The sequence below is a fragment of the Cavia porcellus genome, unplaced genomic scaffold, assembly GCF_034190915.1.
Source record: "Cavia porcellus strain 051 isolate PalLab524CR breed Dunkin Hartley unplaced genomic scaffold, mCavPor4.1 scaffold_14, whole genome shotgun sequence".
NCBI classification, from domain to species: Eukaryota; Metazoa; Chordata; class Mammalia; order Rodentia; family Caviidae; genus Cavia; species Cavia porcellus.
The window spans coordinates 1,203,087-1,219,461 of record NW_026947497.1 but is presented as its reverse complement, the minus strand read 5'-3'; the positions used below and the strand labels follow the sequence as shown (position 1 = coordinate 1,219,461).

At 39.9% G+C, this 16,375-nt stretch overlaps 2 protein-coding genes across 3 annotated transcripts in view; one reads left to right on the top strand and one right to left on the bottom strand.

Annotated features, from left to right (window-relative positions):
* The window catches only part of Trmt10a (tRNA methyltransferase 10A), a 133,471-nt gene that overhangs the window by 43,516 nt on the left and 73,580 nt on the right, over positions 1-16,375 (top strand). The gene's annotated exons all lie outside the window — the stretch shown is intronic.
* CUNH4orf17 (chromosome unknown C4orf17 homolog) overlaps positions 1-16,375 on the bottom strand; it is a 31,518-nt gene that overhangs the window by 13,102 nt on the left and 2,041 nt on the right. The window contains exons 2-4 of one of the 2 annotated variants that reach the window (XM_003468020.3): positions 15,611-15,823; positions 10,141-10,350; positions 7,857-7,921 (exon numbers count right to left, since the gene is read on the bottom strand). In XM_003468020.3, the coding sequence (XP_003468068.2) occupies positions 7,857-7,921; positions 10,141-10,350; positions 15,611-15,770 (435 nt within the window). In that variant the 5' untranslated portion in view covers positions 15,771-15,823. Of the gene's footprint in view, positions 1-7,856; positions 7,922-10,140; positions 10,351-10,562; positions 10,673-15,610; positions 15,824-16,375 lie in introns of those variants that run through there. The other variant, XM_063260535.1, reaches the window with a different exon arrangement.

Here is a 16,375-nt window from a genome sequence, read left to right as displayed (position 1 = left end):
GCTAAAACAGGAACAGAAAAGTCTCGCTGCTGAGGCTGGACCCTGTGCCATTGGAAGCCGCGATTTGGGTTTCCCGCCGCGCGGTGGCTGGCTGCCTCTACATTGGCTCGGCAAGGAGAGAGACGCGCGGAAACTCTGAGAACGGGAGTCTGCGAACGGAGTCGAAAACAGGACGGGCAGAGAGGCATGTTCTGACTTGTGGCGAGGTGAGTGAGAGAAACTGACACTCCACCACAGTTTGACTCCAGCGGACTTTCTGGGCCCGAGCAGTCCTGCGGGAGCAGGGCGCGGTGGAGACTCCAGCCACACATTCCCCTCTCGGGCGGGATTGGTGAAAAGTGCCTGGCCTGCATGACGCTGCCGGCGGACCCCGTAGGCTGGCCCAAACCAGATTCCAGAGCCCGACAGAGGCCGGGAGGGGCGGGTCTCCGCGTAGGCTGCCTGGTGCGCAGCGGTGAGTGGGAACACCTAACCGGCGCAATTCGATCAGGCTGTGGCTGACAGGGAGAGAAGCTGGGCCTCTCATATAAGCTTGCATATATAAGGAACAGAGAATATGGGAAGAGGCAGCAACAAGAAAGGCTCCTCGGCCCCCAATTCTGAGAAACAGGCAATAGTGGACACCGCACCAATACACATAAAGCACCATATAGAGAGCCTCATAGACCAATTCAGGAATGAAGTTATCAACGACCTGAAGCTAGAAGTATGCAAAATAGTTAGAGAAATGCTAAGCCCCACCCAAGAAAAAACAGATGGTGGAGTGGAAGAACAGAAAAAGAGGGGAGAATTGTTTGATGGAGAAAACAGGGAAAGCATAGAATACGTGAAGCAGGTTCAAAGGGACTACCAAGAAACTAAGAAGTCTATCGAAGACTGGCATAACAGCTTGAAAGAAACTAAGGACAGACTATCTGAACTGGAGGGCAGAATTGTAATATGGGAGAATGAAATGAAAAACTTCTTAAAAATAACAAAGAAACAAACAGCAATAATACAAAGACAAGAAGATGATAAGAGGATCCATAACTTAAGGATTAAGAACATAAAAGAAGAAGTAGGGACACAAACAAATGAACTACAAAAGCTACTCACAGAAATAATCCAGGAGAATTTTCCTAATTTAGCAAAAGGTAAAGATATTCAGATGTATGAGGCATACAGGACCCCAGCTACCTACAACCCAAACAGAGCAACACCCAGGCATATAATAATAAAAATTCCAGAAATTCAATACAAGAACAGAATATTAAAAGCTGTCAGAGACAAGAAACAGATCACTTACAAGGGAACACCCATCAGAATTACAGCAGATTTCTCTGCACAAACCATCAAATCACGAAGAGCGTGGGGGGAAATAATTCAAGCTTTGAAAGATAATAATCTCCAGCCAAGACTGAGATATCCTGCACAACTGTCCCTGGAAATTGATGGAAAAACAAGGTGCTTCCAGGATAAAGAGGAACTGGGAGAATTTGCAACCACCAATTCAACTCTACAGAGAGTATTGCAGGATATTCTAAAAAAAGAAAAATACAAAGAATCCAGAAATAGTGGAGGCCACAACTAATGGAGCAGAGAACAAAGTGAAGAAGACAAACTGACAGCTACTGACAGAATAAGAGCTCAACAGAAATGAGGCAGAGAAGATTGGATGATAGGAACAGCTATTTTGGAGAAAATGACATCTTAATAGGTAATACTGATTTAGTATCATCTTGTTTTGAAGTCTCATCTAGCTTTTGTCCTTCTGTCTCCAATGGTCTAAATAGGTTGTATCTTACTGGATTTTATTATGTATGATAGTATAAGCAAAAACCTTTTAAAGACAAGGAGATTATACAGAAACCATTATTCATTTTCTGTTAGTCGATTCTAAATACTCTGTAATGCTGTCATTCTCTTAAATGGTTTTACATTGTTTTGATATACTTAATGCTACAGTATACGAAGTTGTACTCAAGGATTTCAAGGAAAGAGACAATATGGTAACTACTTTTAGGTCAGGATTATCTGGTGGTGAAACACTATTCTGCTTAAATGGTTATGTTTTGATCTGCGCTGTTTCGTTGTTATGCCCTCTTTTATCTCAATCTCCACTCCATTATTTACTTTTTTAATACTTTTTAAAAAATTTTTATCCTTTTAATTAAAGAAAAAATATAACAGGTTACTATATTATAGTAACCCACTTTGACTTTCCATTACCTCGATTTAAAGCCCTGTATTACTCTCACCATCTGGTTTTTAACTGATGTTCCCCTATTCTGTTTTGCTGGATAGTATCAGGTTCGAAAATTTAGGCATCAGCTGTGAAGATAGTGAGATTCATTATAACGCCCATTCTCATTGACTTTTATCTACTTTTGAAGACCTACAATGTCTCCAATGGTTTGGTTTTGTCGGTTTTGTTCTTTACTGTTTTGTTCAATTGTATTATAACTAATGGTATAGGCAATTCTATTAGAGATAGCGGGAGGCATTATGGTAACCATTGTTGATCACCTTGTATTATGTTTTCACATTATCTATTATGTCCACCCTTTTGACTTGACCGATTCTGTTCTGTTATGTCACAACTGGTTTTATTCTCTTCCAAAAAAGTAATAAGAACCGTGAGAGCAATGAAACCCAAAATGTGTAATAGTCATTGTACAAAAGAGAGGAAAAGAAAGTGCTCTAAACTATATAACTGCATGTATATTTATGTGTATAAGATAGAATATAATATCACAGAGTTTTATTGGATCATTGAACAGCACTGTTTGCAGTATCATAGATGGAATGTCCACTTTACAAGCTTTAATTTTGTGACTTGAACAATTATTTCTAAGATGACAATATGTAATCCATTAACTAGTAATTTCCTACTGTTCATTTTTTTTCTGCAAATCTGTATAACTTGTACCCTTTCTCTGCTTTTTTTTTCTTTTCTCCTTAAATAAAATTTAAAAAAATTAAAAAAAAAAAAAAGAATTGCCTATATCATTAGGTAAAATAAAATTGAACAAAACAGTACAGAATAAGACTAATAAACCTAAATATTGGGGACATTACAGGACTTCAAAAGAAGATAATAGTCAAACCAGAATGGGCATCATACTGAATCTTACTGCCTTCAAAGTAGTTCCCTATATTCTCAAACTTGATACTATCAAACAGAACACAACAGAGTAAAATCAGTCCAAACAAGATGGTGGGAGCAATACAGGGCTCTAAATCAAGTTAATAGAAAATCAAAAAAGCTACTGTAATATATCCTGCTAATTTTTAAAATTTTTTCCCTTAATTGAAAAAATAATAATAAATGAATAAATAAATAAATTTTTTTTAAAAATGGGGGATATTGAGATAAAAGAGGACATAATAACATAACAATACAGGTCAAAGCATAACAATTTCAGCAACATAGTGCTTCACCAAAAGATAACCGACTTAATAGTAGTTACCATAGTGTCTGTTTCTTTGAAATATTTGAGTATAACTTTGTATATTATGGCATCAAACATATCAAGACAGTGTGAAACCATTCAAGAGGATGAAAGTATTACAGGATATTTAGAACCAGCTAATGGAAAACGAACAATGGTTTTGCCTATAAACATTTTTGTTTATACTATCACATATAATAAAATCCAGTAAGATACAACATGATAAAACCAATGGGGACAGAAGAACAACAGTTTGGTGGGACTTCAAAACAAGATGATGTTAAATCAGCACTAGCTATTATGATGTCTTGTTTCTTCAGAATAGCTATTCATATCATCACAGGCAATAATATCAAACAGCCCAGAATAAAACCATTCCAATTAATGAGTGAAAACGTTATAAGGCTTCAAAGCCACAAAATGGGGAATCATGATTACCACATACTTTTGTATATTTGAATCATTTCTTACAATACAGAAACTATTCAGTATTCATGCATATGAGTTTGATTTATTTCACTTAGGTCTCAAGCTGCATCTATTTATTTATAAATATCTCAATGTGATCCTTCTTTATAGCTGAGTAGTACTCCATTGTATAAAAATACCACAACTTTTTTATCCATTCCTCAGTTGATGGACACGTAGGTTGTTTCCAAGATCTGGCAATTACAAATTGTGCTGCTATAAACATGGGTGCACATATATCACTGGGGTATGATGCTTTCAGTTCTGGGAATATGCCTAGAAGTAGGATAGCTAGAACAAATGGGACTTCCAATCCCAGTTTTTTTAGAAATCTCCAGACTGACCTCCACAATGGTTATACCAGTCTACACTCCCAGCAACAGTGCAGGAGAGTTCCTTTTTCCCACAGCCTCTCCAGCATTTGTTGTTGATGGTTTTCTTGACCCTGGCTATTCTTTCAGGAGTCAGATGGAATCTCAGTATGGTTTTAATTTGCATTTCTCTAATGACTAATGACACCTATTTTAAAAACCTCTATTCTCATAGGTTTGATAACACAGAAGAAATAGACAGATTCCTAGAAACATATGAAGTACCAAAGCTAGGTCAAGAGCATGTAAGTGCTGAATAACCCAATTGCTATTAATCAAATTGAAAATGTAAAATCCTTACCTACAAAGAAGAGCCCAGACCCAGACAGATTCACTACAGAATTCTACAAGAAATACAAAGACCTAATGTCTACACTCCTCAAACTCTTCAATGAAATTGAAAGGGAAGCAATCCTTCCTAAGTCGTTCCTGGAAGCAAATATTACTCTAGTAGCAAAACCTGAGAAAGACCCAACTAAAAAAGAGAACTATAGACCAATCTCCCTAATGAACACAGATGCAAAAATCCTCAATAAAATATTGGCAAATAGGATGCAGTAAATCATCAAGAAGATTATACACCAGGACCAAGTGGGATTCATCCCAGGCATGCAGGGATTGTTCAAAATACGTAAATCAATAAATGTAATCCACCATATCAATAAAGCCAAAAGTAAGAATCACATGATCATTTCTATACATGCAGAAAAAGATTTTGATAAGGTCCAACATTGACTCATGATAAGAACTTTACAGAAAATTGGAATAGATGGTCTTTACCTCAATATAATAAAGGCCATCTATGACAAACCAACAGCCAGTATCATACTAAATGGCCAAAAATTGAAGGCCTTTACTTTAAAATCAGGCACAAGACAAGGATGTCCTTTGTCACCACTCCTATTTAATATAGTACTGGAAAAACTAGCCAGAGCAGTTAGACAAGAGAGATAAGTAAAGGGTAAAGATAGGAAAAGAAGAAGTTAAATTATCATTGTTTGCAGATGACATGATACTCTACATAGAAGACCCCATAAACTCCATTGAAAGACTCTTAGATATAATAAATAAATTCAGTAATGTAGCTGGACACCAAATCAATACTCAGAAATCAATAGCATTCCTATACACTAACAACAAAATCACAGAGAAAGAAGAGAAGCCACACCCTCACATTAGCAACCAAAAAAAAAAGAAATATTTAGGAATTACTCTCATGAAAAAAGTGAAAACCCTATACAGGGAAAATTATAACACACTGAAAAAAGAAATTGAAGATGATCTCAGAAAATGGAAAGATATCCCTTGCTCATGGATAAGAAAAGTAAATATTGTGAAAATGGCTATTCTCCCAAAACTGTTATACAGATTCAATGCAATCCCAATAAAAATACCATCAATATACCTCATTGATCTAGAGAAATCACTCCTAAAATTCATCTGAGCGAGAAGAGACCTAGAATAGGAAAGACAATTCTAAGCAACAAAGGCAAGACAGGAGGCATCACAATCCCTGACTTGAAGTTATACTACAAAGCAACTGTAGTAAAATCAACTTGCTACTGGAATCAAAACAGAGCCGAAGATCAGTGGAATAGATTAGAAGATACAACCACAACTACATACACACTCAACCACCTTATCTTTGATAAAGGAGCCAAGCAGGTTCACTGGAAGAACAACAGTCTCGTTAATAAATGGTGTTGGAAAAACTGGCTCTCCTTATGCCAAAAACTAAGACTAGACCCATGCCTATCACCATGTACTAAATTAAAATCTAAATGGATCAAGTTCTGAATATTAAAACAGAAACACTAAATCTATTGGAAGACAAATTGGGTAGAAACCTTGAAGACATAGGAGTAGGTAGAGAATTCATGAACAGGACTCAAACCATATGGGAAATACTTCCCAGAATCAATAACTGGGATCACCTCTTATTAAAAAGTTTCTGCATGTCAAAAGAAATCTCCAGCATAGTGAAAAGAAAACCCACAAACTGGGAAAAAATCTTAGTGAACTGTCCCTCGGACAAAGGACTTCTGTCTAAAACATATAAAGAATTAAAAAAAATCAGACCCCCAAAATTCAAAGATCCATTCCAAAAATAGGCATCTGAGATGAATACACACTTCTCAGATGAAGAAATACAAATGGCAAATTTATTTTATTTTTTTAAAATTTCTTTTCAAATTTTATTTAAAGAAAGACTAAACAAAACACAAAATAGGTAGAAATAATATATACGTTCAAAGAAAAAAACATAAACAGTAAGAAATCACTAGTTGATGTTTACATATTGTCATTTTACAAATAGTTGTTCAAGGTACAAAAATGGAACATGTAAAGGGGGAATTTAAACAGCGAGACTGCAAAAAGTTCTGTTGAACTGTCCAACAAAAACTTGGTAACATGTTTGTCAATCCTGTACACTTAAACATACATGCAATTACCCATATCTTCATTTATGTTTAGATTAAACAAACTAAAGCAGGTTAAAATCATCCTGAACAAAGAATAATAGTATTGTTGGATTTCACATCATGACACGGCTCGCCACTCTGTATTATGTTGAATTCTAAGTTGACTGTCTGAGGGAGCTTCTGTAGTCAGTTGTTATCTATCCGCCATCTTTGCTCCTTATAAAGAACTTTTATAATAAATACCAATGACCCAATTTCAAAAAGGGGCAAAGGATTTGAACATACGCTTTCCATAAAAAGACAGATGGATGGCAAGAATATGGAAGGATGTGGATCTCATTAGTCATCACAGATACAAAATTGAAAGCACAGTAGAATACTTCTTTATATCACTACATTGGCTAACATTTATAAAAAAGACTGGCGATACTAAGTTTTGGGAGGATGTGAAGGAAATAAACTCATGTATGTCAGTGGGAATGTAAAACGGTACCATCAGTTTGGAAAACAATTTGATCAGTCTTTCAAATTCTAATCATAAAACCACTGTAAGACTCATTCTACTCTTGTGTATTACCAAAGAGAAAAGAAAAAATACAAATCCAGACAAAGACTTGTATATAGGTGTCCATATAAGCTTCATAAAAAAATTGGAAACAATAGTTGGTTGAGTGGATAAGCAAACTGAAAAAACCATAGAACTGAACACTTCTCAAAATAAAAAGAAATAGACATACAAGATGGACATGCATAATTGTGTACTCATAAGCTGTTGTAAAATAACGATGAGTCAAAGAAACTAATTTAAAAGAAAATTCACCATGTGGTTTTATTGTATGAACATTAAAAAAATCTGTGCTAATCTTTAATCATATAAAGCAGATAAATTTTTGCCTCTCAGAGATGCAGAGTCACAAGGAAACTTTTAGGAGTGATAAATGTGTGCGTGTTTTTGATTTTGTTGGTAGCTTTACAGGTGAAAATATGTATTTGTCAAAACATCACATTGTTCACTTGAAATGTGTACAATTTATATCACATTAATTATATCTTTCTAAAGCTGTAAAAATACTGTGAAACATGGTGACTTTTCAAGAAGCTATGCAAAGAGAAAGGAAATACTAGCTGTCAAAGTAAGTGAGTAAAAATAGCTATTTCCTTACCTTCTGTATTACAAAGGGGTTGTCACTGGAAGTTTTGAAGCACTCATTGACTTTTCTACTGGGCTCTGAAATAAATTGTGGAAACATTTAAACTGAGCTGAAAAAGAATTTCTGTCACATGATATGTGTGTCAGTTGCTGAAATACATAGGAGTATATATGAATTTAAAGTCAACTGAGGGACTTGTTTATAAATATTGAACACAGAATTCCATTATAATCATGTAATAAAAATACACTTATTTTAAAAGTTATATTGCCAAAATGATAACATAAAGTACTTCAAATGCTTTCTTGATCTAGTAAGACTCATTTAAGAGTATGCATCTGACTGTTTGTCTCTGTTTAATGTCCTCAATGTCTGTCATTTTCTCTATTTAAAAGGGAATTGATGTGTGTTATTTGCCCTGAAGACAGAATTTTGTGCTGAGGTATAATTATATTTTTATTTTGTTTCTTATTAACCTCTCAACCCTCCCCTTATTTAATCATCTCACCAAATCCCCTTAAATTATCCTAAAGTGACTCAAAGATTTATTTAATTTTTCTTTACATTTATTTTTTCAGTGGGGAGGGGGTGTTGAGATAGGGGCTTACTATGTAGTTCAGGCTAGCCTTGAACTCACAGTGTAGCCTAGGCTGACTCTGAACTTGCAGCAGTGCTGCTGCCTCAGCCTCCCAAATGCTAGGATTACTAGTAGGATTCACTAGTAGTAAGATTCACTATTGCACTTGGCCTCCTTAAAATTAGTTTAAAGGTATATTAATTTAAAGGTATACTCTATATAAGAGATGCTATCGCTTTACCAAAGCCACAGTTAACACAGTTTTTAAAAAGATGAACAGATTTTAAGCATATTCTCAATGGTAATGGAATCCATTTGCTTTATCTGAAAAAATGTAGGAAAATAATGTTACCTCTCTACAAGTCATGAAAACAATGTGGGTGGTAAGTATATAAGGTCAGTGTTCAGTTGTGGAAACAGAACCTACTCAGTTTCACTAAGCAGGTAAATAACACGGAGGATTAAGAGTTGTTGTAGTGCTATAAGGACTGGTTTTGATCTCACAGATCACACTAAGAGCCATCATGGGAGGTACAGTCTGCACTATGGTTAGAGGAAGGGGCAGGGACGCCCCTGATGCATCCATGAGGGCTCAGGGTAGGCACAGGAGCAGTGCCACAATCAGAAAGCCATGGTTCCTGCAGATGCTATCTACTGACATCCCACAATCGGCACATGGGGATGCTGTGGAAGGAAAAGCTAGTATTTCCAGTTGTGCTTGGTGATAGAAAAGAATAAAAAGACTGCAAGCCCAGCGTGCCGTGGGTCTCACTGGGTGTGGTAAACAGTTCCCTGAAGGAATTCTGTCTCTAAAACGTAATTTTTAGTTTCTAGGTCCTACAAGGTAGGAAAGGGCACCAGAAAGATGGAACAAGACAGGTTTCATCATTTCGAGAAGAAAAGGAGGAAGAACTCGTGGAAGGAAGAGATGAGTTAGTAGGCGTGAAAACCTTAGATGTGTACAACATAGTGAGTATTGGACAAGTTACTACTCTCATTATCATTAGGCAGACTCACAGTTTACATTCTCTGAATAGCTTCAAATGCCCTGAAAGCTTTAGTAATAACATGTAATTATATACGAGCAGAGAAAGACAATTACTTCTTTATTATACAGAACCCTTCTTATTTTGCAGTGTCATTTAGATGTTGCTACATTTTACTTTTACTTCAGTCGGCATTAATGATGGGGACCTGGGCAGACACCAAGGAGAGGGGAATCCCACTGGGATCCTGAAAATGTGAAACTGTCCTGTTCTGTCTTCCAGACTGGCTTTTTGGCTGACATAGTTTCCTTGTTGCTGTTGGTGAAGCATTAATATCTGGCATCTGTTATCCACTTCTGTAGAAATCAGTGATTATGACTACACTGTGTATGTCTTAGACACAGAGCAGTAACAATCTCTATTAGCATTATTATGCTATTTCACTAAGATTAGACAAATCAACATTTTTTTTTTTGTCTTTTTCTTTTTTATTGGTACTGGGGATTGAACTCACGACCGCCTGCTTGCAAGGCAGGTGCTTATGCCGCTGAGCTAAATCCTCAGCCCGACAAATCAACATTTTTATAATGAAACTTTTATAATGAATTTCATACTGAGAAAATCACATGAATATTTAAAAATTGCTACATCTCTTTTAGTAATTTTATAGATACTACCCTCCAGTTAGTTGTAAGAGCCTAAGAAAACATTCCATCACTTGAGAGGTACTCACCAGAATGTGGCCGCAAGAGCATCTTGAAACTGTTTGAGGCTGGCGATACTCCTCGGACAGGGCTCTCTGGGGCTGCAGGAATGGGCAGGTAGTTGCCTTTGGAAGGGGGTGTATCATTTTTGTCTAGGTGGCTGAACTGGTCACCTCCCTGCAGTGTTCTGAGTACAAGCTCATCATCCTTCACAGTACAGATTGGAATATTATTCAAGCCTAGGGGAGTAATGATTAAAAAAAGATCAAACAACCAGATTAGGTCTTTGCAGGTTTTGTTTCAACAAGTATCACTTTCCCAATCAAATATTGTTAAATGTACATAAAACACTGGACATTGTACTGTCCAGTCTAGGTGGACATTCTTTAACTAAGTAGCCAATTTTGTTTGCAAGGCATGCTTCTTCCAACGTTCTGCCATCTTTTCAGACCTGAGAAGTAGGCCCAAATCTTTGATCTTGGTCTGGGAGTCAAAACTTTATCCAAGATTGGCCTATCAGTACCATGTCTCCATCTGTGTCTTATTAGAGGGTTTAGCATTTCTTTTATTAATCTTTTTATATCTTACCTCACCTGGGTTAGAATTTCACTTTTAAGTTTGTCTATGAGGTCACAAAGGTCTTTCTTTATGTCCGCTGATTTGGCCAATGTTGCATGATTGCTGCACTGGTTCTCTTCCGTATTTACCTCTCCTGGGCTTATTTTCCCAGGGTCAGCGGCTGGAAGTTTTTTCTTGTTTCTTTCTCTTGTCATGTTTTTGGTTTCTTTCAGACAGGTGTATGGTGGAGGTCTCAGTTCCTCTCTATATTGGTTAAGGTTTTTCTGAAGCATGCTGGCTTGGTGCTTGCTGCCCTCTCCAGGTTGCTGTTAACCGAGGTGCACTCAGGGACTGTGAGCTAACCACTTTTCTCTGAGCCAGTTAACTGGCAAGTGCCTTCAGCAATTTAGCCTGTGCTTTGCGAATGTCACAAGGATGGGACAGTTTTGTCCCTGGCTGTTGGGTCCCGACCAGGGGTGTGGCTCGGCCCAAGCAGATCCCAGCAGTCCTCTCTGGGCCAGGGGTGGCTGGCTGATGCCACCGCAGCTCCAGGCTCAGGCCTTGCTCTGCCCAACTCCAATATGTCTACCTGCCAGCTACACCTACCACAGGATCCAGTTTCCAGGACTCATCGAGAATTAATGCAGCTGTCTACCTTGGCTCCACTCCACGCTGTGCCGCATCCTCCCGCCAAGTGCCTGGGACTCACCAACTCCTGTTAATGGCGGCCATGGCTTCAGCACGATCTTGAAGATCTTGAATTGTCCAACTCCACGGTGTGCCCAGCACAGCACGGGACTGGTTTCAGTGAGCGCCTCTGGCTCCAGCCCTCCACCCACGTTTTTCCTTCCTCTTTCTATTTTTCTTTTTCCTTTAGTTTCCTTCTAGATCTTGAGAATCCCTCTCCCATTGTCCAGCCCTCTCCATGTTGTGAAATTCCAGCGTCTGAGCTGTTTTTCCCAGAGAGGTTCTCCATTTGGCCACCTATCAAGCTACCATCTTCTTGTCTCAATTATGACAAACTTGCTGCCAACATCATGCTAGTACTGAAATCATTCCCATTAAAATTAGGAATAAGACTGCGTATCTACTCTCAACACTCCTGTTCAAAAATTCAAGCTTTAGCCAGAACAAGTAGGTAAGAGAAAGAAATAAAAGGGTTTTAATAGGAAAAGAAAAATAAAATATCTTTATTTGCAGATGACATGATTCTCTACATAGTGGATCCCAAAAACTTGACTCTTAGAACTAATAAGTAAATTCAGCCAAAGTAGCATGGTACAAAATAAACACACACAAAAATAAACACTTCTATACATGAAGAATGAGCTTCCTAGGAAATAACACAATCCTGTTCACATTAGATTAAAAAAATGTAAATACTTAGAAATTAGCTGAACCAAGAAAATGAAAGACCTGTATAATGGAAACCTTTGCTATAAGAAATTGTAGAGGACATTAGAAAATAGAAAAGGCATTCTCTGTTTTGGGGTAGGCAGACTTAACATGGTCCAAATGGAAATATTGCCAAAAATTATATATAAATTTAACCCAATTTCCATCAAAGTACGATTGACTTTCTTCCACAGAAGTAGAAAAAATAATTCGTAACATGAAAATAGAAGAGACCCAGAATACTCAAAGCAAAATTAGGCAACAAAAGGAGGAATTACAGTCTCAGAGTTCAAGTGAGACGTACTACAAAGCCACAGTAGTAAAGACAGGATGGCACTGACATAAAAACAGACGTATTGATGAATAAAATGGAGTAAAGGATGGAGAAACAGCCTTGAGCATCTCAGACAGCTGATTTTTAACAAAAGAGCCAACAATATATGTTAGTGAAAAGATGGCTCTTTAACAAATGGTGCTGGGAAAACTGGTTATCCACATGAAGAAGAGTGAATTTTGATCCATATCTCTTACCTTATGCTAAAATCAAGTCAAAATTCTAAAGACCCAAACAAAAACACTGAATTTACTGGAAGAAAAAATTGGTATAACACTTGAAGACAGGCATAACAAAGACTTCTTGAATAGAACCCCGGTTACATGTGGTATCTCTAATATGAGAAACCCAAAATATAGCCGTTTTATAAGAGCACAATGAAGTTCATGTGAGCAAACTGGGAGGTAGTCTTGGGAGAGACATCAAAGGGGCCTGGGGAAGAGAGATGGGGCACAGAGGAGGAGGAGTGAAAAGTGATCTGAGTTTATTAGTATCAGCCCCCAAGCTGAATGGAAGCACTGTGTATGACAAACATGTGCTAGTAGAAAAATTTACTAGATTTATAAGTAAAACAGCATGACTTATAAATTACATTTTAAAATTAAGGAGAATAAAAAGTACAAGTTACTAATTAAAATCTTGGTTTAAAAACCAAGTAACTTGAAGTAGTCTTTCTTTTTTTTTTTTTTATACAAAGTCTCCATCAAGAGGGCCACGCATTTGCTGCTGCACAGCTAACCCTACAGCAGCACTGCGTTCGGCTCCCATTTCGTGCCCTCTTGCCGGGCGGTGGTGCCTGGACTTCTGTGAGCCAGCACGTGGAAGGGGCTTGTGGCTCAGTTTCTTGCACCTGATTCTTCAGCCGTGCTTCCCACTCCCTGTTCCAGCTGCTGCAGAGTGTAGTGGGCATGGGTGGAATGGGAAGGCCGGCTCAGTCTTACTAGGAATTTAATGGTGTGGCATCTGTGACACAGAGAAGTGGTGCTGCTTCTTCCTCTTCTAGGGTACTTTTGGGGGATGGCAGAGACACCTGGCTGGTTTTTCTGAGCTTTTTCATTGTCGTGGGTCTTGTTCCTACCAGATAAGTACTCATGTGTCTTTCCCTGAGGGGAACACGGGCTCCGTTGGCTGGAGCGGTCCCTTTACAGCAGTCGGCTGTCTTGAGCTTTGCACCAGCTTCCTTCTCAATGTCTGCTCTAGGCTTTGCTCAAGCCTCTGTGGAAAGGCAGCTTAGCCCCACTCTTGCTCTGCTAACATGGGCACCATGTTCTGTGTCCCCTGCAGCATGGAGGGCTCAGAGCAGGTTCTCCCAAGGAAAGTGTTCCCAGGTCCCTTAGTGGAGTACACAGGCCCCTTAGTGGAGTTCATTTTTCTCTGCCAGTCCCAGTTCCCCCTAACCTCCTGCCCATATACCATGCATGTCCATCTTCTCAGTTTCCTATGCTCTTTGCTGTCTGCCACTGACTGTTCACAGTGTCCCTTGTTCATATCCTTAACCACAACAAAAGTGTGATCATTACTGTCATTTTATCAAGAAGCTTGAGCACCCAGGCAGTCTAGCTCCTGCAGCCAAGCGTTTGTCAGTATTTTCAGCCTGAATATCATGTTGAATACGTGAATGGATGGCGGGGCATCTGCAAGAGTAGAGTGATGGTCACTAGTCATTCCTTTAAGTGTCACTTCTGTGTTGGTGACTCTCAAAGGTGCATTTCTCCTCCTCACTTCCTTCTGAGAACCAGACCCATATCTCCAGCACATGCCCAGTCACTCTGCAGGAGCATGAATTTCACTGGCTCAAATGTGAGCTCCAGACATGTGGGCCCCTCCCACGGCTAGAACAGGTGGGGTACACATCAGAGATCAAGTCAGTCTCTGTGGAGGGAACGATTGCTGTCTTCCTCTCAGCTTTCCAGTTTTGACAGCATTGCACTTTTTAGCCACGATAAGCACAGCTGGAAAGGGACAAGCAGATTCGCCTGGTCTTCACACCTGCACAGCCCATCACCAGGACCCGTGTTCCCTGCAGAGTCTCCGACTTTACAGTGTACCTCCCTCAGTCCCGTTGGGCAAGCGGGGATGCTGGTCCCAGAAGCCTTTGTTTCCAAGCCCTTTGCCCAAAGGAAGGTTCATTTTTATCAGGACAGTGATTTTCTGTGTTCTGCTTTCTGCTACTTCAGTAATACGATGGTGATGGTTAATCTTGATTGTCAACCTGAGAGCTGATTTGGGGTGAGACACACTGTGGGTGTGTCTGGCTGGGTCATGGGGCATGACCTTGGAGCCTTCTGTCCTCTGCCCCTTCCTCTCGGCTCTCCCCGGCACTGCTCTGTGGCAGCCACGAGGCAAGCAGCTTTCCTCTTCAGCCTGGAGTCAGCTGTCCGTGGGTGCAAACCTCTGAAATGTGACCCCAAACAGACGTTTCCCCCCATGAACCATGAATGTTGAGTATTCTCTCCAGCAGTGGAGAGCAGTGGTGCTTCCATCTGTGGGGTGGGGGATGACACAGTGCCTCCTAGAAGGCAATGCAGAGGGTGCAATGGGTGGATGAGTGCCCCCATCCTGGGCAAACCACTGGCTCCACCATCACTCCGAGGCCATCCACCTGTTTTCCCCACACTGCGTGACCTTGAGAAAGCAACTCTCAAAACATGTCTCCTTTTTGCTCAGAACCCAAAATATGTGTAAAAAGTGTACACATAAGTATTACCTTTTTAAGCTGAAGGTAATTTGAGAGAAGATACTGTCATTGTCTAATTTTCAAGAAGTCTATTGTATGAATAGAGCAAAAGACAGGAGAGAGGCAGGAGAGAAGGAAAGAAAGAGAGCCAGATAGTGTGGAGGGAAGGAGAGAGGAAGGGGACAAAGAGAAGAAGGGATACAGTGAGTGCCTCCCTAGGCTGGCATCTAGCACGTAGGTGTGAGTATGGCTGTGTGGGGAGTTAAAAGGCTGACCTACTTTGGAACTTTTTGGTCAGTGCTGTCCCAAGGTCATCTTTCCTTGGCAGCTGGAACCCCTCTTCAGCCCGTCTCAACCTTGCAGCAATTACAGGCCGGTGTCCAACAAGGAGAGCCCCACCACCCTCTGCTTTGGCTTCCCGTTCTGGCCTCTGATCCCAGTCACCAGTGTCCATGCTTTGTCGGTGGACGGTGGCCCAGTCAGTGTGGTGAACCCAAATCACCCAGAGCCCTAAGCATGGCTCTGAGTTCTCTACCTTTGATGTGGCAGACTCTCCTGGGGTGAGGGGTGTGCCTGACGAGAAAGCAGCTCCCACTTCTCCCGCTACTGCGGCAGCCTCTGCTCTTCAGCTGAGTGGATGGCGGGGAGCCGAGGTCCATGGTCCCCGAGTGGCAGTCTCCCTCTCCCTGCTGCATGCAGCGTGCTCCGCGGGTCCAGTGTGCTTGAGTGCACTTCCAAAGCACACGCCCTGAAATCAGAGGCACAGTCATTCCGATGAGAAGCCCGAGCACCCCGCACACCAGCCTCTCTCTATCTTTGCACTGGATTATTCCTCACATCATGATGATAGGAAGCTGTTTGGGTTGGAAATCAAGTTTTTGTAAACATTGAAAGATATAGCCAGGAGTGGAACTTAAAAATTTTCTCTGGGAAAAAAAATCAAAATATGTGTGAAAAGCTTGAAGCATATTATTTTTATGTGTATATAATGTCAGCTTGCGGCTTAGCAACAGAAAGGCATTATATTATCATCAGTTTTGATATGGCAAGTTTAGATGATGGCTGTAAAATACGATCCCCACAAATGTTGTTTATATTAGTTTTCTCTCCCCCTCCCCCTGCTGTTGGCCTGCCTTCCTTCCTTTTCTTCTATCTTTCTCTCCTTTCCTCCCTCTCTCCTCCCTTCTTTTGACGTATTACTTTCTGAGCTGCCGAGGCTGGGATGGAGCTTATGATCCTCCTGCCTCAGTTTCCCAGAGTTTTTGGAATGACTTGTGTGCGCCGCCATGCTCAGCCCTAT